We start from the raw sequence: 22,999 nt of genomic DNA on the forward strand, positions 1-22,999 counted from the left end.
ATCCGACGGATAGAGTCTGCGTGTGGCGAGTCACGGGACAGAAACCGTTGGAATGTTTACTGTCACGTGCCGCTACGATTATTTCATTTAAGGACAGCTATAGAATTACTCCATGCCCTTATTAGACAAAACGTTCATCCCTTGACCGCGGCTACGATCGGTGACTGGTTGTCGCCTCGAGGCCAAGTGCAGTATCACAAGTTTCGAACAATTACAATCGGACTAGATGACTACGATTGTTTAATTACAGCTATGGTAGAATCTAGATTACAATGTTACGGGATTTTCCCAAAATTCCAAACGGAAGGTTGCCGTGTTCATTCATCTGCGACTTATATTTATGTCGCTGGTAGTTCTTACGCATTAGCTTATCGACGGCCTGGCTGGGAACGATCAGGGAAGCGAACTTTTCTGCCCGCGCGCCTGGAGTGATGAATTCCTGAGTCCTCTTCGTTTTGATCGTTTCAAACATCAGGTGGTATTATTACTTCGCGATTTTCGCTGTAATGGTGTTCAATGTTACCGTGCAATAAAAATTCACGCATTTCGAACGGTCTAAGTGTACGATTACGTTCTTGTTGCTAACTTCAATCGCAATGGTCATTTTTTGCTCTCGATATAAATTGATGCGGTCCGCCGTAGGGTGGTTGTAAGGGGTTTCCGATGTAATCGTGACGTAGAAATACGTAAGACTTTAGACGGCTTCCGTATTTCGACTTGGCCTGTTGCTTCGTTGGTACACAGAATTCTGCCGGCAATCGTATGCCGGTGCCATAAACCATTTCGGCTGTCGTCGTTTTCACGTCCGTAATAACTGTTCGTATGCCTAATAAAACTATTGGCAAGATTTCTACACAGTTGCTCGTATCGTGGCATTTGATTGCTGCTTTTAGTTGTCGGGGCAGGCGATCTACCATCCCGTTGGTCACGGGGTGATAGGCTGTCGTTCGTAAATGCCTAATGCCGAGGAACAGGCATAATTCGTTAAATAAGTTTGACTCGAACTGGCGTCCTTGATCGGTCCTTATCCTTAAAGGTACGTCGAAACGGAATATCCACGTGGAAAGGATGGCTGAAACAACGGTTGCCGCCTCCATGTCGGCGATGGGAACGGCTTCGGTCTAACGCGAAAAACGATCGATTTCCGCCAGGCAATGTCGGTATCCTAGCGTCCCGTGTCTGGGGGGGTTTGTCATAAGGTCATCGACGTCATGTAGCTGTTGATCGCTGAGGCATGTGCCAGCGTCACGTTCCTAATTATGCTCTAGCAGTTTATATTTCTCTAGTCAAGTTGTTTGAATGAACTGTAATTTATACCTGTTAAATCAGTCTATACTTAATTGAACCACCCCGATTATCCTAACAGAAATAAGGTTATCGATCTGTTCGTGGCTGTTAGGAACATGATACATTTACACTGTACATGTGAATGTGCGTGTGAGCGTCAGAGGACGTCCAGGCCTTAGTTGGGACAAAAGACAAGAGTCAGTCGTTTCAAGTATCTGGAAGAGTCGGTTGGCAACAAGCGTGCGTGCGAGTAGGATTTCGAGGTCTTAAGAGTATAAGAGATATGTATAACTGTTGTGTGCTAAATAAAGGGAATTATTTGTATTTCCGAACCCCTTCTATGTCCTTACAGTGGCGTCGATTATCTGATGGTAACGGGAATTTACGACTCTCGTTGACGCGAAACATAGTTGATTTTGTTTAAATGCTAGTTATAGTTTCGCGTGAGTAGGGGCAGAAGGAAAGAAGGGTATACACGAATCATTTATAAACCACTTAAGAGGTATGGGCGAAAATGATTTGAAATAGTATTTCTTTACTCAGATTGCCTTATTTTCATATTGCTATTATAACATAAATGTCATAGTAGAAACCCGGATGATAAATAAATGGCTTATTTCGTTAAACAAATTATTGCCTTTCTGAATTAAATTAGAGACTTTCAATAATCCTCAACTACGAAATTTATGTTGATTCTTTTATAAATGGTGCATGCCTGTCAGTTAGATATTATAAGAACGAAGAGTTTACCATTAAAACTTTAAGATTTCGACAAAAGTTTTAAAGCGTAGGCGTCACTGTGTAGATACGTAGGTAGGTAAATTGAGGTCAACCGGATGTAGAGTTAGTGCCGCATTGACTACGCTGGTCTTTACCTTTCTCTCATTGCGTTCGTCAGATAATTAATATAATTTACATGTTATTATAAACTGTATTATAAATTATTATAAATTTTTGTACATAATATATATTGTTGAGGTAAATAAATTCAAAATTTAGGGAACAACGAATTCAAGTATTATCCTGTGCTGTCGGGTTACTATTGGTGGCGGGGCAGTAGCCGCTTGGGGTACGTGGGCGTTGCCTCTGGGCCGCTTCGGTCAATCTCACTCCGCGAGTAGTTGGGAACGGCTATGTCGAAGTCAGTTATGAAAGTGCGCAGTGGTTTCTCAGTCTGATTCGTGTATTTTCCATGTATGTTATATCAGATTTCTTGGATATTATTTCGTCACAGTGTAAAATGTGTCTTTTTTATACTTGCGAACTGGTTAATTCTATCGTTGTTACTGAATATTATAATATTCTTGTACGTTAGTGTATTTGTATTGGTATAGAATGGATTCGGAAATACAAATAATTCCCTTTATTTAGCGCACAACATCTATACATATATCTTATACTCTAAAGACCTCGAAATGCTACTAGCACGCACGCTTGTTGTCAACCGGCTACTCCAGATACTTCTAACGCCTGACTCTTCTCTTTTGTCCCAACTAAGGCCTGGACGTCCTCTGACGCTTACACGCACATTTACATGTACAGTTTAAATGTATCATGTTCCTAACACGCCTCCTTACATTTATACTGTACACTTAATCGTAGTTACATGCTTTGACGAATTGCGTAACAGAAACTTTAACACTTATTGCCTTATCTACATTTCTCTTAGTATACATTCATCCATGACCTAAACCTATCGAATGTCTCTCTACGCTGTGCCTTCGAAAAAATATCCGCAGTATTTTCGCCTGTACTTACTTTAAGTATGTTTATCTTGTTCTCCTTTAAGCACTCGTGAACGTGGTGCTAATGAACTTCAATGTGTTTAGAATTATTCCAAAAATTTCCGTGCTTTGCTATACTTATCACTCCAGAGTTATCCTCATAAATTTTTACAGGGTTATCGTCTAGATTTACATTGAAGATTTTCATAATTTCCCTAATGGACATTAATTCACTCACCGCTTCCGATAGAGCTACATACTCTGCATACGTCGAGGCTTTTGTCACACACCTTTGTTTTTTAAACTTCCAACCAATTACATTTCCATACAATCTAATTACATATTCAGAAGTCGATTTCCTTTCTAATTGATCTCCTGCCTAATCAGCGTCCACATATCAATCTATCGTTTCACATTTTTCATTCCTTTTATAATCTAATCTTAAATCTCTAGTCCGGTACAAATATTTCAATATTCACATTACAACAATCTTGAAATCTACTCAAATAATTCACACTATAACTTATATCGGGTCTGGTATTTTCACTAATATACAACAATGCTCCAATTAAATTTTTGTATCCAATATCCTTTCTATTTATCTCAGCTTTTTCAATTTTTAAGTTGGTCTCCATAGGTGTACAGTACAATTTGCTATTTTGTAACTTACATTTGTTTGCCAATGATTCAATGTATTTCTTTTGGCTTAATCTTATTTCATTTTTGAAATAATCGTAGTCTATATTTATTCCAAGATATTCTTTGACTTCATCTAAATCTTTCATTTCAAATCTATTAGTTAATAAGTTCTTTACCCTTTGTATCTTCCTTTTATTTTTACTACAAATTAGCAAATCGTCTACATACATTAGCAAATAAACAACATTTTCTCCCTCTCCATGTGTATATAGGCACAACTCTATGTTATTCTTCTTAAAACCTAATCTCGTCACATACTTATCAAGACATTCATACCACTCCCTTCGACTTTCTTTTAACCCATAAAGCGCTTTCGATAGTTTACAAACTCTATTCGTTCCGTCCGCATATCCCTTTGGTTGATTTACATATACCTCCGAGGTTACTTCACCATTTAAAAAAGCAGTTTCTACATTCATTTGCTCAATAATTAATCCATTTTGACAACAATATGATAGCAATATCTTAAAGGTCTAATTATTCGCTACTGGGGAGTATATGTCATCGGCTACGTTTCTTTGTTGGAATCCTCTTACCATTAATCTAGCCTTATACCTGTCATCTGATTTTCTCGTGTAAACCCATTTTACATCTAATACATCTTTGCCTTTTACCCTTTCTACCAATTTCCAAGTTTTATTCTTATAAAGACATTCTGTTTCCTTATCCATAGCTTGTTTCCAATCTTCACTATCTTCACAACAAATCGCCTCCTCAAATGTACAAGGGATATCTACACTACAATAATTTGCATGGATTTCACTAATGTTTTCTTTTTCTGGATATCTTACTGGAGTTCTCTTATTACGTGTAGATCTTCTAGGGATGTTTATGCTTTCAAGACTGTTATCATTTTCATCTTCCCTACTTTCTAACTCTTCCTTATTCATGTTTACCAATGAATCATTATCCACAATGTCATCGTTATCTTTATCGAATGAATTTTCCACAAAGCCGATACATTTTGTGTCTGTTCCTATGACCTCTACATGTCTCGCTATTGTTATTTTCCCACCTAATAAGACTCTGTAACCTACTTCACTATATCGTAACAAAATTCCCATATCTGCCTTCTTATCCCATTTAGAAACTCTTTTTCGTTCTGGTCTTCTTACAAAAACTTTACTTCCATATAGATGTAGATTTTCAACACTTGGTTTTCTCCCGAAGAATATTTCAAAAGGTGTCTCTCTCTCTATAGTATTTGCCAGTATTCGATTTTTCAAGTATACCGCTGTACAAACTATTTCCGGTCAGTACCTTTTATGTACTTTCGCTTCCGCTAACAAGCAACGCGCCATGTCCATAACTGTTCTATTATACCTTTCCGCTGTCCCGTTTAACTCATGTACGTAGGTTGGGCAATTATTAATTCTGATACCTTTATCCCTAGCAGATTTATAAATTCGATTATTCAAATACTCTTTTCCATTATCACATCTCAATATTTTTAACTTCTTGCCCGTCAAATACTCGGCTTCATTTACAAACTGTACGAAACAATCAAAGACCTCACCCTTTGATTTTATACAATAAACTCTAGCTATTTTGCTATAATCATCGATGCTCCTTCCCTTTCAATATACTTTTCATTCTATATGTTCCCTTTTCTTTAACCGCTACCGCTGTAAGCTTATTCTCCTCATCTATTACTTTTGCAATATTTCCTATTGAAATAACCGTGTTCCTATTATCTGTTAACTTGCCTAAACTAATCAAGTTTGCGGACATTTCTTTCGCGTAAAATACATTATTCATATTTATTTCATTTTGCTTTCCAATTGCTTCAAAATATCTTATAACATTCCCCAATTTTGTTGCCTTTATCGATCAATTATCGCCTAAATATATATTTACCGGTTCTTTAAGGTTAATAGATTTATCGAAATAATTTACGTTGTTAATTTTGTGATCTGTGCAACCGCTATCTAATGGCCACATTACTTCATAATTACTTATCTCGTTCGCCTCGCCGCTGTGTGCTGCGTGCGCCGTTGCTATCCATGTGCTTGATCTTGAGTTACCATGCTCGCTCGTGCCGGTTGTTGACTGACGATGGAAATTTCCATGTCCCCTGCTCGTATTTCCTTTGTTTCCTCCTCCTCTGCTGCGACCAAGTGTTGACCGATGGCAAAAACTGATACTGTTTCCCGCTTCGTCGCCATTTTGACACTCTCTCGCAAAATGTCCTACTCTTCCACATCTGAAGCATCCTTCCTTTTTTGCAGAAAAGGCGTTGGTTTGCATTTCTCCTCGATTGGACTTATTTTTCTTCTCCGCTATTTCAATTTTATTTTTTACATACGCTACCGTTTCATTTTCGGCTTTCAGTGCATCTACTATTTCCTCTATGTAGCTGTATTCTTCGGGTAACGTATTCAGCATGTAAGTTAGTTTTTCCCTGCCACTCACTTGTGCACCCGCACAGTTTAATTCGTTTATTAATTTTTCGAAATCGCTAAAGAACGATGCTGAATCACTGTAGTTCTCAAGTTTTATCTTTTCCAATCTCCTTCTGCATACGACCTGTAGTACCGTCGACTCCTTCAAGTACATTTCATCAAACTTTTTTACTATCTCATACGCCGTTTTTTCTTCTCTAATATATTCCAATTGTCTGTTTGTGATGGCACTATAAATTATATTTATTGCCATCGGATCATTTTTGTCCCAGTCTTCACTGTCTGTTTCTGTCTTCACCTTAGTTGTGACAATCTCGCATTCTCTATACTTGAAAAACGTCGTTATTCTTTGCTTCCACATACCGTAAATATCCATCGAAAATTGGTATCACGATTTCCAATCACTCCATTTTAAATGATTCCTTATCTCTTACTCAGTCGTTCCTACGTGCTCGAAGTGTATTTTTCCTCTTTGTAACCTTTGAACGTTTCTTTCTTTACTGAAGACTCACTCGATCTAACTCGCAATATTGAAAACCATGCACTAAAATAACTGGCAAAACTATGAACCACGCTCTGCTACCATGTAAAGATATAGAATGGATTCGGAAATACAAATAATTCCCTTTATTTAGCACACAACAGTTATACATATATCTTATACTCTAAAGACCTCGAAACCCTACCCGCACGCACGCTTGTTGTCAACAGACTCTTCCAGATACTTCTAACCACTGACTCTTGTCTTTTGTCCCAACTAAGGCCTGGACGTCCTCTGACGCTTATACACACATTCACATGTACAGTGTAAATGTGTCATGTTCCTAGCAGAATTGTTATGCGACAGATGCATCAACATACCATACAAGAAGAATTGGAAACTAGGACAAAAAGGAAGAACTTTGAAAGAGATATTTATAATCATGGTAAACGACAAAAAATTCGTAGATGTTCAAGTGAATCTGACGAGGAGGATATTGATGAAAAGGTAGTTGACAATGGATGAATACAAGTAATAACATAAGAGTTAAACAAGAGCCCGCAGGGAGGGCTCGCTTATGTGAGCATATGAGGTCTGGCAAACCCACTTTCCCGAAGCCAGAGGGACCGTCGGGACAAGCGTCCCGCTTACGTGAGTCCCTATGTACTCCGCAGGGAAGGTCGTCGGGGGTGTAAGCCGTTTAATTAATATTACATCCTCTCTACGGGGCCTTGAGCAGTAGCGCACCCACGATCCTGATGCCAAGGATGGGACCGCCGAGATAAGTTCTCGGGTACAAAAGTACCTTGAGGCCCCCGCTTACGTGAGTCCCATCTGGAACGCCGAGCTCGGTTAGCAGGTCGCTGGCCGGCAGTCACATGGCCGTACATCCATACGATATTCCCACCAACGACTAAGGTTGGTACCACGGGCGATCGAGTTACAGCCCGGAGGGAGTAGCGACCCCTCTGATCGGCCAATTAATGGGTATGGACTCGTGGTGGCAGTGGTTGATGGACAAGATGCTGGCAAGAGGGCCGATTTAAGGTGGAGACTCCACCGAATGGACTTCGGCGGATGAGCAGCGTCCCACCTGCTCCGAAACCGTACTGGTGAGACGGGATGGCTTAGAATGTGCCCCGTTCGACCTGATACGAGCGACAGCTCCTGCAGGCTAAGCTGATCCAGGGAGCAAGGTATTGGGTGCCTTGTGCGATGGTTGGGCGTAATCTCAACTCCTATGGTCCTAGGAGGCCCGGCTACTGTGTGGAATTATAATCGAGGAAAGCACCCGTTACCAAAAGACAATGCTATTTGTATAACAAATATTTAGTCGACACAATTTGTCTTTATTTGGAATGATTAGATACCTGCTTGTGGCAGCTGCTCCCATAATAGAATAAGTTGCAGTACCTTAGTCTACAATCCATTACTTCCCAACATCAACATTTGACTCAGGTCTTTTATAATGAAATATGTAGAGGACAGGGTATATGGGACTTTTGACCGTCAGACTTATTTGAGGTTATCGATTGTCGTCGTAATCGCCGAATTTACTTAAAATAATAAGGTAAGGTACAGCCTATGGGCCCTGAGTCGTAGATACATTGTGTAAAAATATTCCATAAATGTTCGTCACGAAATTCAGCAGATCGCTCGCTGATACTCGTAGGTATTCGAAGATACTTTACTCTTTAGGTTGCCTCGGTTTACTTATACTGGTCGGGGCGGAAGTCGGAAGATTCAAAATCGACTTTGTTCGAAGTAGCGGCAACATTTTTATGCTCCGAGTGTATTTACTTGTATCCTTACGATCCTGATACTCCGAGGCAAAATACCAATAGGATTTGAATTTCCCTCTGGCTCATATGCCGCAACAAATTTTTATAGTTTGTGCTCATGTATAGGTACTTATGAACTATCTAAAATATATAATAAGCTGAAGTACTGTAGGGAAGTAATTTACAGTGTTACTAGGTTTGGTTACATATTTCAATATCGTTCACGCCATCGCAAAAGCTAGTATGATGCTGCGTCGGCGTATATGCACACGGGGAGGTGATGGACGAGGCGAGGATGATAGCCTCCCGCGAAGTAGCGCCTGGCCCTGACGGAGTCCCGTGACGGGTATGATGGGAGATGATGCGGGTCATGGCACCTAGACTGCGACTTCTATTTACATCGTGATCGAAGGAGGGTGCCAACCCTCGGATATGGCGCACGGCGAGGCTGGTATTGCTTTGGAAGGAGGGACGACCAGCCCTTGTATCGTCCGGTATGCCTATAGGATGAAGTGTGCAATTTCTTCCAAAGAATCATTGCCAGAATCATTGTACTGTTCTCAGTCGAAAATGTTCGTGAGATGTCAACAACGACTTTTGGCATCAATGACGTAGTTTAGTGATAACTACACTATCAGCTAGGGCCATCTATAGGCAAATTCCGGTTTCATATTTACAAACCTGATACGCTCGATTTGACAGGGATCAGTGCGGACATAGCGCTAATTGTCTAGTGTGCGCTGAATTGGGCAAGAAATCTGGAGTACCGGGCACATCGAATACTCGGCATGTTTGCAACAGCAACGGAAATACGGGGATTTGACTATTTGAGTCTGAATATGCAAACCTGCAATGACGCCGTATTTGACACGGCCCAGAGTTGACATAGAGCAAACCGGCTGGAGTATGCTGTATTTCACAGCAAATGTGCAGTATTACGTGCATCCTATTGTGAACATACTTACTATGAAAACGGAGATACATTCAGTTGAATATTTAGGCTTGAATGAGCAAAACTACAAATACGCTGGATTTGACTCGTTCCATATTTAACATGGCTTAAACCAGATAAAGCGCCTAGTGTATGGCAGTCGATGTGGAATATAACGCGCACCGATTTGTCGACATATCTGCAACAGAAGCTGAGTCACGTCGATCGGAATATTGAACCCTGATCATGCATTACTGCATTTACGCTTGATTTCACGGGGTCCGGATTTGACATAGCGCAAACCAGATGTTGTGAGCTGTATTTAATAGCAACTACGGAGTATAAAGCGCATCGAATTTTCCACATATCTGCAATCGAAACGGAGATTCGTTGATTTGATTATTTAGGTGTGATAATGCAAAACTGCAGTTGCGCTGTGTTTGACCGGACCAGAGTGGACATAGCGCTGATTGGATGATATTGGTTTAATTTGCAACAAATGTGGAATGCAAGTATTGGCGACACATTTCCAACAGTAGCGGAGATGCGTGGATTTGAATATATAATAATGTATATGAAAAACTGCAATTACGCTGGATTTGTCGGTGATCGAAGATGGCATTTGTCGGCATATCTGTAGCAGTAACGGAGAACACGTACATTTGAATATTTTACCTGTATATGCAAAGCTGCAATCACGCTGGATTTGACTCGACGCGGATTTGATATAGCTCAATTCGTATGATCTGCACTGTATTTATCAACAAATGCGGAGTATATCGCGCATTAAGAATTCGACATATCTGCAAGAGAAACAGCGATACGTAGACCTGAATGTTCAAGCATGAATATGCAAAACTACAATTACACTGGATTTGGCAGGGTTTAGACTTGACATAGCTCTAACTAGCAGATGTGAACTGTATTTGGCAGGAAATGTGGAGAACAAGGCACATCGTATTGTCTGCATATCTGCATTAGAAACGGAGATAGGTTGGTTTGAATATTTAAGTCTGAAAATGTAAAAATGGAGGGTTTACGTCTGGATTTTACATCGGCCAGAGTTGATGTCAATTTGTCCAACCGTGGGGAGATTTGATCGCGTCGAAGCGCGTCAACGGGAGTCGCAAATTCCCGTTACGATTCTAAGAAACGACACCGCATATTGATCGATCCCCTGATTTCCGTTAAGATAATAGGGTGGTTGCGATGGTATAACTCTGCGACCAACGTTATTGATGAGAATTGTGGATCTTGATGTCCGAAATATTCTTATGGAAACATAAAATTTACACTGGCCTTTTCTAATAACGTAGACAAATTTTTATTTTATAAACGATGTTTAGAATATTTGTCGTTACACAGCTGCACGCGTCTCAGCACTTTCTTCCATACCCGACCTTATGCAAACTGTTAACCGACCGAATTGTTTACATTCGTCTGTTTTTCAGTCGCCGCGCACACACATATCTCCACACACTGATATCCACATACAAACATCTCCACTACGCACTCGACCTAGTCCAGCACAAAAATTTTACATATCTCAATACACCTCCTTAATTATTGTGCTGCATATTCATTTCCTTTTGTGAAAATTAAACCATTTTTAAAAGTAATCTAAAATTTTCAAAATTACTTCTCCCTAGAGCCTTCGTTACAATATCTGCTACATTGTTTTCTGAATTTACTTTTATAACGTCAATCTCTTTATTTTCCCAACTTTCATTTACAAAATGGAAATGTACTTCAATGTACTCATAATTTTTTGTCAAGTTTCCAAATTTTGATATCGCAATCGCTCCAGAATTATCTTCGTAAATTTTTATTGGTCTCTCGATCATTATTTTGAAATTTTTCAATAATTTCTTTACAAATTTTATTTCACTCACTGCTTCTGACAAAGCTACATACTCGGCGGCTGTTGATGATTTTGTCACGCTGTTTCGCTTTCTCGATTTCCAGTAAATTGCGTTTCCGAAAAATCTTATGATAAATCCCGTAGTAGTCTTGTAGTAGTCTTATGATAAATCACCGTCAACAAAACAATCAATGATTTCAGCGTTCAAATTTCTTTTATAAGTCAACCATAATTTTCTGGTTAAATATAAGTATTACAAAATTCTCGACGCATATTTATAATGTGTCCCGTCGTAACTGTTTTGAAATCGACTTAAATAGTTTACACTATAACTAACGTCTAATCTTGTTCCAGTACTAATATATAATGAAGCTCCTATGAGGTTTCTATATCTTATATCGTCTGAGGCTGACTGTGCGGGTTCTAAATTTAAGTTTTATTCCTTTGGTGTAAAATATAGTTTACTATTCTCTATATTCCATCGTTTCGCTAATGACTCTGTATAACTACTTTGATCTAATTTCATCTCACATTTCTTATTCTCACATTTCGTATTCAATGTTTATTCCTAAGTAAGTCTTTACTTCACCTAAGTCTTTCATCGATTTGTTTGACAATTTATTTTTAATTTCATCTATTTTTCTTTTGTATTTACCACACATTAATAAGTCATCCACGAATAGAATTAAGTATATAACATGATCGCTCTCATACTTCAAATACAAACAATAATCACTTTCACTTCTTTACAAACCTATTTTACATACTTACAAACCTAGTTTACATACTTTCCCGCTTTTATCGGCGTAACCCATAGGTTGTTTTACAAATACTTCCGATTTTATAGTTCCGTTTAGGAATGCTGTTTCTACATCCATTTGCATAATCATCGAACCATAATGACAACAATAAGATAGCAATAACTTCAGCGTTTGCATTTTTGCCACTGGAGAGTATAAATCTTCCGGTATTTCCTTTTGTTGGAAACCCCGAACAACTAGTCGCGCTTTCTTACGATTATCGGATTTATTCATATATACCCATTTCAAATCTAATACCTTTTTATCTTTTGGTTTCTCTACTAATTGCCAGGTTTTCATTTTTGACTAAACTATTCATTTCTCGATCCATTGCTTCTTTCCATGATCTGCTGTCATCTCCACTGAAAGCTTCTTCATAGGTTTGAGGACTGCCTGCGCTAACTACATTCACATAAATGAAATATGAGCTCGTTTGGCCATATCTTTGAGGTTTCTTTGTTTCCCGTCCTGGCCTCCTCAAATTATTTTCTATGTCCTCAAGTTTTTCTTCTGATTCGTTACTTAAATTTCTCTCCCTTCTTATTACAACCTGCTCGACCTTTTCGTCACTTGTTTCACTTTCATGAATTTCGTTTGTATCCGAATGTTCTTCAAAATCCTTTTCCGTTTCATTATCTGATTCATCCATTCCTTGAAATCCTACTAAATTATCATTTTCACCTATAAATTCTACGTGTCTTGCAATTATAATTTTATTATTAACTAAGGTCCTATATCCAACGTTTTCATAACCTACAAGTATTCCAATATCTGCCTTTTTGTACCATTTCGAATTTATTTTAATTTCAGATACTCTTACGAAAACTATACTCCCGTACAATCTTAAATTAATTATATCCGGTTTCCTTCTTAACAATATTTCGATTGGTGTTTTATTTTCACATGTTTTCGTAATGGTTCTATTTTTTAAGTACACCGCGGTTCTAACTATCTCCGACCAATATTTAATATTTAGTTTCGAATCATGTAATAAGCATCTAGCGGAATTCGTGATTGTTCTATTGTAGCGCTCAGCTGTTCCATTTAACTAGTGAACATAAGGTGGGCATGGTTCTAGGAGAATTCCTGTTTCCCTGATTAGATTGTACATGTTTTTGTTCATATATTCTTTTCCATTATCGCATCTTAGTCTCTTTATCTTCTTACCAGTAAGATTTTCAACTTTATTTATATAATCAAGGATTCAATCGTAAACCTCATCTTTCGATTTCAAAGTATAAATTAATGCGCACTTCCTATAATCGTCTATAAATGTTAAGAAATATTTAGATCCATCAAACCTGGTATTTTTATGACGTCCATTTAAATCGGTATGTTCCAATTCTAAAATCTCGCGTGCTCTACTACAGTTACTCTGGATAGGTACATTGTGCTATTTATTTTGCATACACGCACCACATTTTAATTGAGCTTGCTCCAATTTTTCTGGCATTCCCTCAATTAATTTTTTCTAACACATCGTATCTAAATAATTAAAGTTTACATGTTCTCGGATTCTGTGAAATTTTTCCCTGTTCGTCATTTTTCTACATTTTTGGCGTGAGATTCTTGCCTTCCAATGTAACTAGTTATTTTATATAAACCATGATCTTTGAATGCGATCCCTATCAACTTTCTATATTTGTTATAGATCTTTGAAGTATTCCCTGCTGAGACTATCTTATTTTTATTCGTTACTCTCGCATAGCTAACCAAGTTATTATCCATTTCTTCCACATAAAATACATTTGACATTATAATTTTAACCCTTCTTTTGTTTACTTCAAAGTAAGTTAAAATTTTTCCAACTTTTGTTCCTTTTAATGTTCTACCGTCTCCTAGTTTTACATTTATCGGGTTCTTTAAGTTTTCGTACTCAATAAAATACGAGTCATCATTTACAATGTGATCTGAACATTCACTATCCAATATCCGATCTATTTTTCGCGTATCGCTGGTATATACTGTGATAGTATCCTTACTATAATCGCGCTGCACTCGCGTTAGGAAGGAGTCAATTCCTTGGTCGTCGTAGTCCTGGCTGTTTAAATAATTTGCGTCTTGTCGACTTGCCTCATTGTAGCGTTGCTGCCAACCTCTGCTTCGTCCTCGTTGACCAAATCCACGCTGAACATATCCTCGTCTTCTCTGGCCAGAACCTCGTCCGCCGCGACCCCTATTCTGCTATGGCTGATTCGCACCTCCTTGCCATTGCGTTCCTCCATTGATTCCGCCTCTACATGTATTCGTGCAATTTTTTATCACGTGGCCGTACTTTCCACAGCCATGGCACTTTATTTCTCTCTTTTCTCAACTTTGAAGACATTTGACCATTTCCTATCACTTTTACTCTCCCTACGTTCCCATTTCCCACATTATAATTTTATGTTTTAAAAAATCACAAGTTCAATCACTTTCTTTCAATGTGTCGATTAAGTCATCAATATAAATCAATGATTCTGGTAGTGTTTTCAGCATGTAATCGAGTTTTTCACGTTCACTTACGTTTGCACCAACATCCTTTAATTCATTTATCGTCTTCTCAAATTCCGTGAAAAATGAACCTGATTCCTCAAAATCTTTCAACCTCATCATGTCGAGTCTACATCTTATACAAAGTTGCAATGCTGTTGATTCCTTCATATACATCTCATCGAATTTTGTAATTATTTTGTAAACAGTGTCTTGATCACCAACAAATTCTAATCTACAATAGATCTACTTCATCGCCCATTGATTCTTTTCATCCCAATTATCTTTCGCATCCGTGTCCATTTTCTCTCCTGTATCCAATTCATAACATTTTTTACACTTTAAATACATTAATATTCTTTTTTTCCACGCTTTGTAATCACGTACATCGAATACTTGCATTTTAGTTTTATCGTCCATTGGCATCTTGATTCGTCTTTTCATCTTCACCCTTTTTTCAAAAATAGTTCTCACTATACAGATTCCTTTTATCTGCTCCGCCAACAGCCTTTTCATCTCTTCAGAACATATTTCCAATTCTTTCAAAATGAACCTTTTTTATACATTCACGACACGGGTGGGTCTTGGTTGAGACAAAAGACAAGAGCCAGTCGTTAGAAGTATCTGGAAGAGTCGGTTGTCAACAAGCGTGCGTGCAAGTAGGATTTTGAGGTCTTAAGAGTATAAGATATATGTATAACAGTTGTGTGCTAAATAAAGGGAATTATTTGTATTTCCGAATCCATTCTATATCTTTTCATGGTAGCAGAGCGTGGTTCATAATTTTGTAAGTTATTTTAGTGCGTTTTTTTCAATATTGCGAGTTAGTTCGTGTGAATTCTCAGTAAGGAAAGAAACGTTCAAAGGTTACAAAGAGGAAAAATACACTTCGAGCACGTAGGAACGCTTGAGTAAGAGATAAGGAATCATTTAAAATGGAGAGATCGGAAATCATGATACCTATTTTCGATGGTGAGGATTACGGTATGTGGAAGCAAAGAATAACGATGCTTCTCAGATGTAAAGAATGCGAGATTGTCACAACTAGGGTGAAGACAGAAACAGACAATGAAGACTGGGACAAAAAGGATCTGAAGGCAATAAATATAATTTATAATGCCGTCACAAATAGACAATTGGAATATATTAGAGAAGAAAAAACGGCATATGGGATAGTAAAAAAGTTTGATAAAATGTACTTGAAAGCGTCGACGGCACTACAGATCGTATGCAGAAGGAGATAGGAAAAGATAAGACTTGAGAAATACACTGATTCAGCAACGTTCTTTAGCGATTTCGAAAAATTAATAAACGAATTAAAATGTGCGGGTGCACAAGTGAGTGAGAGGGAAAAACTAAATTACATGCTGAATACGTTACCCGAAGAATACAACTACATAGCGGATATAGTAGATGCATTGAAAGCAGAAAATCAAACGGTAGCGTATGTAAAAAATAAAATTGAAATAGCGGAGAAGAAAAATAAGTCCAATCGAGGAGAAATGCAAACCAACGCCTTTTCTGCAAAAAAGGAAGGATGCTTCAGACGTGGAAGAGTAGGACATTTTGCGAGAGAGTGTCAAAATGGCGTCGAAGCGGGAAGCAGTAACAGTTTTTGGCGTGGGTCAGCACGTGGTCGCAGCAGAGGAAGAGGAAACAAAGGAAATACGAGCAGGGGACGTGGAAATTTCCATCGTCAATCAACAACCGGCACGAGCGAGCATGGTAACTCAAGATCGGGCACATTGATAGCAACGGCGCACGCATCACACAGCGGCGAGGCGAACGAGATAAGTAATAATGAAGTAATGTGGCTATTCGATAGCGGTTGCACAGATCACATAATTAACAGCGTAAATTATTTCGATAAATGTATTGACCTTAAAGAACCGGTAAATATATATTTAGGCGATAATAGATCGATAACGGCAACAAAAGTAGGGAATGTTATAAGATATTTTGAAGCATTTGGAAAGAAAATGAAATAAATATGAATAACGTTTTTTACGCGAAAGAAGTGTCCGCAGACTTGATTAGTTTAGGCAAGCTAACAGATAATAATAACACGGTTATTTCAAAAGGAAATATTGCAAAAGTAATAGTTGAGGACAATAAGCTTACAGCGATAGCGGTTAAAGAAAAGGGAACATATAGAATGAAAAGTATATTGAAAGGGAAGGAGCACTTAGCAAAGAGCGCCGAACGTAGTGGTATGAGTAAAAAGGAAAGATGGCATAGGATGTTAGGACACGTAAATTTTAAATATTTAAGTATTTTGGGTAAAGAGCAGCTAGTTACTGTATACCGAATGAAATTGAGAAGGAATTTTTGAAATGTACGGTGTGCGTAGAAAGTAAAATGCACAATTTACCATTCAAAAATAATCAAACCAAGGCTAGGGAGATAATGGAAATTATTCATACGGACGTGTGCGGTCCCTTTAAGACTTCCGGATTCAATGAAGAGAAATATTTCATCCCATTTATCGATGATTATAGCAAAATAGCTAGAGTTTATTGTATAAAATCAAAGGGTGAGGTCTTTGATAGTTTCGTACAGTTTGTAAATGAAGCCGAGTATTTGACGGGCAAGAAGTTAAAAATATTGAGATGTGATAATGGAAAAGAGTATTTGAATAATCGAATTTATAAATCTGCTAGGGATAAAGGTATCAGAATTAATAATTGCCCAACCTACGTACATGAGTTAAACGGGACAGCGGAAAGGTATAATAGAACAGTTATGGACATGGCGCGTTGCTTGTTAGCGGAAGCGAAAGTACATAAAAGGTACTGACCGGAAATAGTTTGTACAGCGGTATACTTGAAAAATCGAATACTGGCAAATACTATAGAGAGAGAGACACCTTTTGAAATATTCTTCGGGAGAAAACCAAGTGTTGAAAATCTACATCTATATGGAAGTAAAGTTTTTGTAAGAAGACCAGAACGAAAAAGAGTTTCTAAATGGGATAAGAAGGCAGATATGGGAATTTTGTTACGATATAGTGAAGTAGGTTACAGAGTCTTATTAGGTGGGAAAATAACAATAGCGAGACATGTAGAGGTCATAGGAACAGACACAAAATGTATCGGCTTTGTGGAAAATTCATTCGATAAAGATAACGATGACATTGTGGATAATGATTCATTGGTAAACATGAATAAGGAAGAGTTAGAAAGTAGGGAAGATGAAAATGATAACAGTCTTGAAAGCATAAACATCCCTAGAAGATCTACACGTAATAAGAGAACTCCAGTAAGATATCCAGAAAAGGAAAACATTAGTGAAATCCATGCAAATTATTGTAGAGTAGATATCCCTTGTACATTTAAGGAGGCGATTTGTTGCGAAGATAGTGAAGATTGGAAACAAGCTATGGATAAGGAAATGGAATGACTTTATAAGAATAAAACTGGGAAATTGTTAGAAAGGGTAAAAGGCAAAGACGTATTAGATGTAAAATGGGTTTACACGAGAAAATCAGATGACAGGTATAAGACTGGATTAGTGGTAAGAGGATTCCAACAGAGAAACATAGCTGATGACATATACTCCCCAGTAGCGAGTAATCAGACCTTTAAGATGTAGCGGTACTTGTCGACAAACGTCATCATGGTTTTTGCCCAGCAAATCCGCTACACAAGAAACCGTGCTTACTCAAACACGAGCTAATTATAGATATATCGACCTTAGGCGGTTCCGATCATTAGGCCAAATCCGTCGTCTTTGCCGTGACCATAGGCTCGTGAGTCAGCTACCCAAAAACCAACAATTGTAAACAGGTCGCGAGCTCGGCGCCCGTTGGGACATTTCGAGAACATTCTCGAAATTCAAATCCCAACGCCTGTCGTCAACACCGGCGGATATAAATATAGCGGACAGGGTAGCGACGCATTCTTAGTTACAGAGAGATTCGAGCAGCGACAATTAACCGTTACTTCTTTGCGCCGATCGATTAGCGACCGCGAAACGAAACAGCAAGTATATTGTACGACTAGTGTAAGCATCGGGTATATTCTAATAAACTACGTAGTTAGGTATATTCCGGTGTTTGTGTGAATTAATCGACACCTTATCACCTCAAGATATTGCTATCATATTGTTGTCAAAATGGATTAATTATTGAGCAAATGGATGAAGAAACTGCCTTTTTATATGGTGAAGTAACCTCGGAGGTATATGTAAATCAACCAGAGGGATATGCGGACGGAACGAATAGAGTTTGTAAACTATCGAAAGCGCTGTATGGGTTAAAAGAAAGTCCAAGGGACTGGTATGAGTGTTTTGATAAGTATGTGACGAGATTAGGTTTTAAGAAGAATAACATAGAGTTGTGCCTATATGCACATGGAGAGGGAGAAAATGTTGTTTATTTACTAATGTATGTAGAAGATTTGCCAATTAGTAGTAAAAATAAAAGGAAGATACAAAGGGTAAAGAAGTTATTAACTAATAGATTTGAAATGAAAGATTTAGGTGAAGTCAAAGAATAGAGAGGATATTGGCTACAAAAATTTAATTGGCGCATAGTTGTATATTAGTGTAAATACCATACCCGATATAAGTTATAGTGTGAATTATTTGAGTAGATTTCAAGATTGTTGTAATGAGACACATTTTAAATATGCTTTGTGAATATTGAAATATTTGTACCGGACTAGAGATTTGAGATTAGATTATAAAAGGAATGAAAAATATGATAGATTGTTATGTGGACGCTGATTGGGCAGGAGATCATTTAGATAGGAAATCGACTTCTGGATATGTAATTAGATTGTATGGAAATGTAATTGGTTGGAAGTCTAAAAAACAAAGGTATGTGACAAAAGCCTCGACGTATGCAGAGTATGTAGCTCTACCGGAAGCGGTGAGTGAATTAATGTCTATTAGGGAAATTATGAAAATCTTCAATGTAAATCTAGACGATAACCCTGTAAAAATTTATGAGGATAACTCTGGAGTGATAAGTATAGCAAAGCACGGAAATTTTACGAAAAATTCTAAACATATTGAAGTTCATTACCACTACGTTCACGAATGCTTAAAGGAGAACAAGATAAACATACTTAAAGTAAGTACAGACGAAAATACTGCGGATACTTTTACGAAGGCACTGTGTAGAGAGAAATTCGAAAGGTTTAGGTCATGGATGAATGTAAACTAAGAGAAATGTAAATAAATAAGTGTTAAAGTTTCTGTTATGTAATTCGTCAAAGCATGTAAATACAATTAAGTGTACAGTATAAATGTAAGGAGGCGTGTTGGGAACATGATACATTTAAACTGTACATGTAAATGTACGTGTAAGCGTCAGAGGACGTCCAGGCCTTAGTTGGGACAAAAGACAAGAGTCTGTCGTTAGAAGTATCTGGAAGAGTCGGTTGACAACAAGCGTGCGTGCGAGTAGGATTTTGCGGTCTTAAGAGTATAAGATATATGTATAACAGTTGTGTGCTAAATAAAGGGAATTATTTGTATTTCCGAATCCATTCTATACCTTTTCAATTATGATTAGAGTTAGAGGCGCGAAACGAAACTTCATTTGGTTTAGACGTTGAAGTTATGCAATAGAGCAGATAATTACTAGTGTAAATTTGATTGATATATAATTTGACAAGTAGTCGTGGTAATTAGGTACTCGAGAAGCGAATGACAATGATCCTGGGTTCAATAACAAAGCCGCGGTCAACGGGATAACAGAATTCGTTTTCATCCTGATTCCAAGTTGTACCATACTTCCTTATCTGCGGTATAGGTAGGACTGAGCAAACTCTTTGTCAAAACATAGAATATCCACCGAGTGTTAAGGCTCTTTGTAACTGGCTAATGTGACCTCACGAGAGAATGATTTTCCGGCACGATGATGCTGCAGAGGAAAACTATGATGGGTGTGTCTAAGGGCACCAGAACATCGGATACGTGGAGAAATGACTTCGCTCGGAAAGAGATTGAAAGTGACGTTACCGTTAATTGGACAATTTCCATGTTGATGGTTAGAGAAGGATGCTAGTAGCCCTTGAAGGAACGTTGCTAGTGTAACGTAAATCACATCAGAGACCAGGACACACACACACACCACGGGCAGGATGGTGTCCCGGTCGGCATACTTCGTACCCGATGGACCGACGAGAGGAACACATGGCGACCTTGGCAACAATGTATATTGGCGGAGTACCTGAGGATTCATTTATGGCCCAACGGTCCTTCCACCAAATGTTCCAGAAGCGTAGCAACGGTCACGTACGCCTACAGGGTAGTGGGGATAATGAGAGAACAGATGACCGAAAGTAAAAAGATTGTAGGGACTCACTCTCGTACGATCACGGCTAGAGTTCGGAAGTGTCTTATACTTGTATAAACCAAGTGAAAATAATGTCTTCTTCTTCCTTATAAAATTTCTCTTTATTTTTACGTGACATTTTGGCGATCCTGCCAGGATCCACCAACTTCAAGAAAACGAAATTACGCATTTCGGGCTACGGTCAACTTTGAAGATTGAGGATCAGCGGACCACTGTAACAGAGCAGACACTTTCGACGTTTCGACAAAGGAACACCGCAACGGAACCTTTCCTACGGGTTAAACGATCAAGGTGAGCAAGCCCTGGATTCTTTTGTCAAATACAGATCGAGAACAGACAGCACAATTAGTATAACAATGGCAACGCCACGAGAAGACAGAACCGGGACTGTTAGCGCCGCTTTAACTAACAGCGGAATAGACCCAACAGATAAAGCTTTGCTTGATGCAATGCAGAAGCAGAATGAGAGACTGACCCAACAAATGAGTATGCTTACACTGCGTATGGATGAAGTTGTAGCAAAAACAAAAACGGGAAATGTATCGGAGGCCAGTTCCCAATAACCGTAGACGAAGTAACCCACACCGCTAAAGATCTATCGGTCCTTCGAGAACCTCGCCCATTACTTCAAACACCACCTCAACCATCCTGGGAAAGGACTTTTCCTGAACAATATACGCAACCAGAGCTAAAAGCTGAGAGTGCATTAAAATGCATTCCGATATTAAACGGAGAGGATGATATAGACGTGGAGGATTTTATTCATGAAATACAAGAAGTAAGAATGATGTGTAGCGAACCAACACTATTACTTAAAATGATTAAAATAGAGAAGATTTAGGAAAAGCCGCAATGGCAATCCGCAATATTCGTATTACCGAATTCGAATCTCTGTACGAAGCATTGAGACGTAATGTAGCTGCGCAAGTATCAGTGAGAGAACAACAGGACGAATTAAGAGGAATGAGGCAAGGATTAACCGAGAGCGTGCAAAACTATAACATCAGATTTCGAAGCGTTTTTAACAAACTCCAACACAGCATTACCAACGAGTATAGAGACGAACTAACTCGACGGGTGATGAACGAGCAACTATACATGGACTCTGTGACCGACTATGTAAGAGGCCTTCGTCCAGAAATAGGGCAGGCGCTAATGGCTAATCTCCCCCCAAATCTCATCGAAGCAGAAAAGAAAGCAATGAATATGGAAAGATACTTTCGCGAGCACAGCTCTCGCAGACAGATGACGCGACAGACAACCGCCCCGCCATTTTATCGTAACCAGGCTTCTCATCCAGTAGACAATCGCTTCGCTATTACAAGTAACACAAATAATAAAACTCCACTCACACAAAATACTCTACCAAGAACGAACAATTTTACGAAGTTTGGGAACAGACCATTAAGCGAAAGGACGCAAGCGAAATGTCCCAAATGCAATCGATTGGGACACCTTCCCAATCAATGCCAAAATTTTCGGATACCGCCTCAAAGAAAAGCCCCTCCAGGAATAAACCACGTTCAAGAACAATCGGAATTAACAATGCTACCTCAGGAAGATTACCCACAATACTATTACAATTACCAGGACGACCAGGATTGCGATTTCTCGTTGACTCCGGGGCAGGAATCAACTTGCTTAAACAAAGATGCTACCCAGGAAAGACAACAATACCAGACACAAAGAAATTCTCCATGGGACATTCCGAATACGAATCTAATTCCAAAGTCAAGTTGAATTTGTTCGACAAAAAGATAGACTTCTCTTTAATAGATGACGATTTCCCAATTATAGAAGATGGCATATTAGGCTTACCCGGTTTGAATCAATATCGATTCGAACTCTCCAACGAAGCATTGAAATTAGATAACAACACCCTTCTGCTGCAACAAGAATCAACCCTTGCACCAGGAGAAACCATTCAAAAAATTTTATACCTCGAAGGGAAGCCAACGCCAGTGTGCTTTATAAATGGTGGTAAGTCTTCAATTCAAGTTTCTAACATTATCGAAAATACAAATACCATAGATCAAATCCAAAAATTGAAATCTTCGATTCGACTATCGCACATAGAAAAACCTCTCAGAGAACCTGTAGAAAAGATTCTTCTCTATTACATGGATGTATTTAATTTAGACAGCGAAACATTACCGTGTACATCTCTTGCTAAACATTCCATTACATTTAAAGAAGATAAAATCATCAACGTAAAATCCTACCGTCCTCCCGAACACCATAAAATCGAAATAAACAA

The 22,999-nt window shown here is 38.5% G+C and overlaps 1 protein-coding gene across 1 annotated transcript; it reads left to right on the forward strand.

Annotated features, from left to right (window-relative positions):
- The first annotated feature begins 21,135 nt into the window (after positions 1-21,135).
- Positions 21,136-22,532, forward strand: LOC126926926 (uncharacterized). Its single transcript, XM_050743243.1, has 2 exons — positions 21,136-21,520; positions 21,584-22,532. Exon 2 carries the CDS (start codon positions 21,595-21,597, stop codon positions 22,480-22,482), a length of 888 nt encoding a protein of 295 aa, XP_050599200.1. The 5' UTR covers positions 21,136-21,520; positions 21,584-21,594; the 3' UTR covers positions 22,483-22,532.
- Positions 22,533-22,999: the final 467 nt, after the last annotated feature.

The sequence above is a fragment of the Bombus affinis genome, unplaced genomic scaffold, assembly GCF_024516045.1.
Source record: "Bombus affinis isolate iyBomAffi1 unplaced genomic scaffold, iyBomAffi1.2 ctg00000064.1, whole genome shotgun sequence".
In the NCBI taxonomy this organism is placed as follows: Eukaryota; Metazoa; Arthropoda; class Insecta; order Hymenoptera; family Apidae; genus Bombus; species Bombus affinis.

Coding starts and splice junctions, on each gene's coding strand:
- LOC126926926 (XM_050743243.1), top strand. CDS start 21,595: ATGGCAATCCGCAATATTCGTATTACCGAATTCGAATCTCTGTACGAA.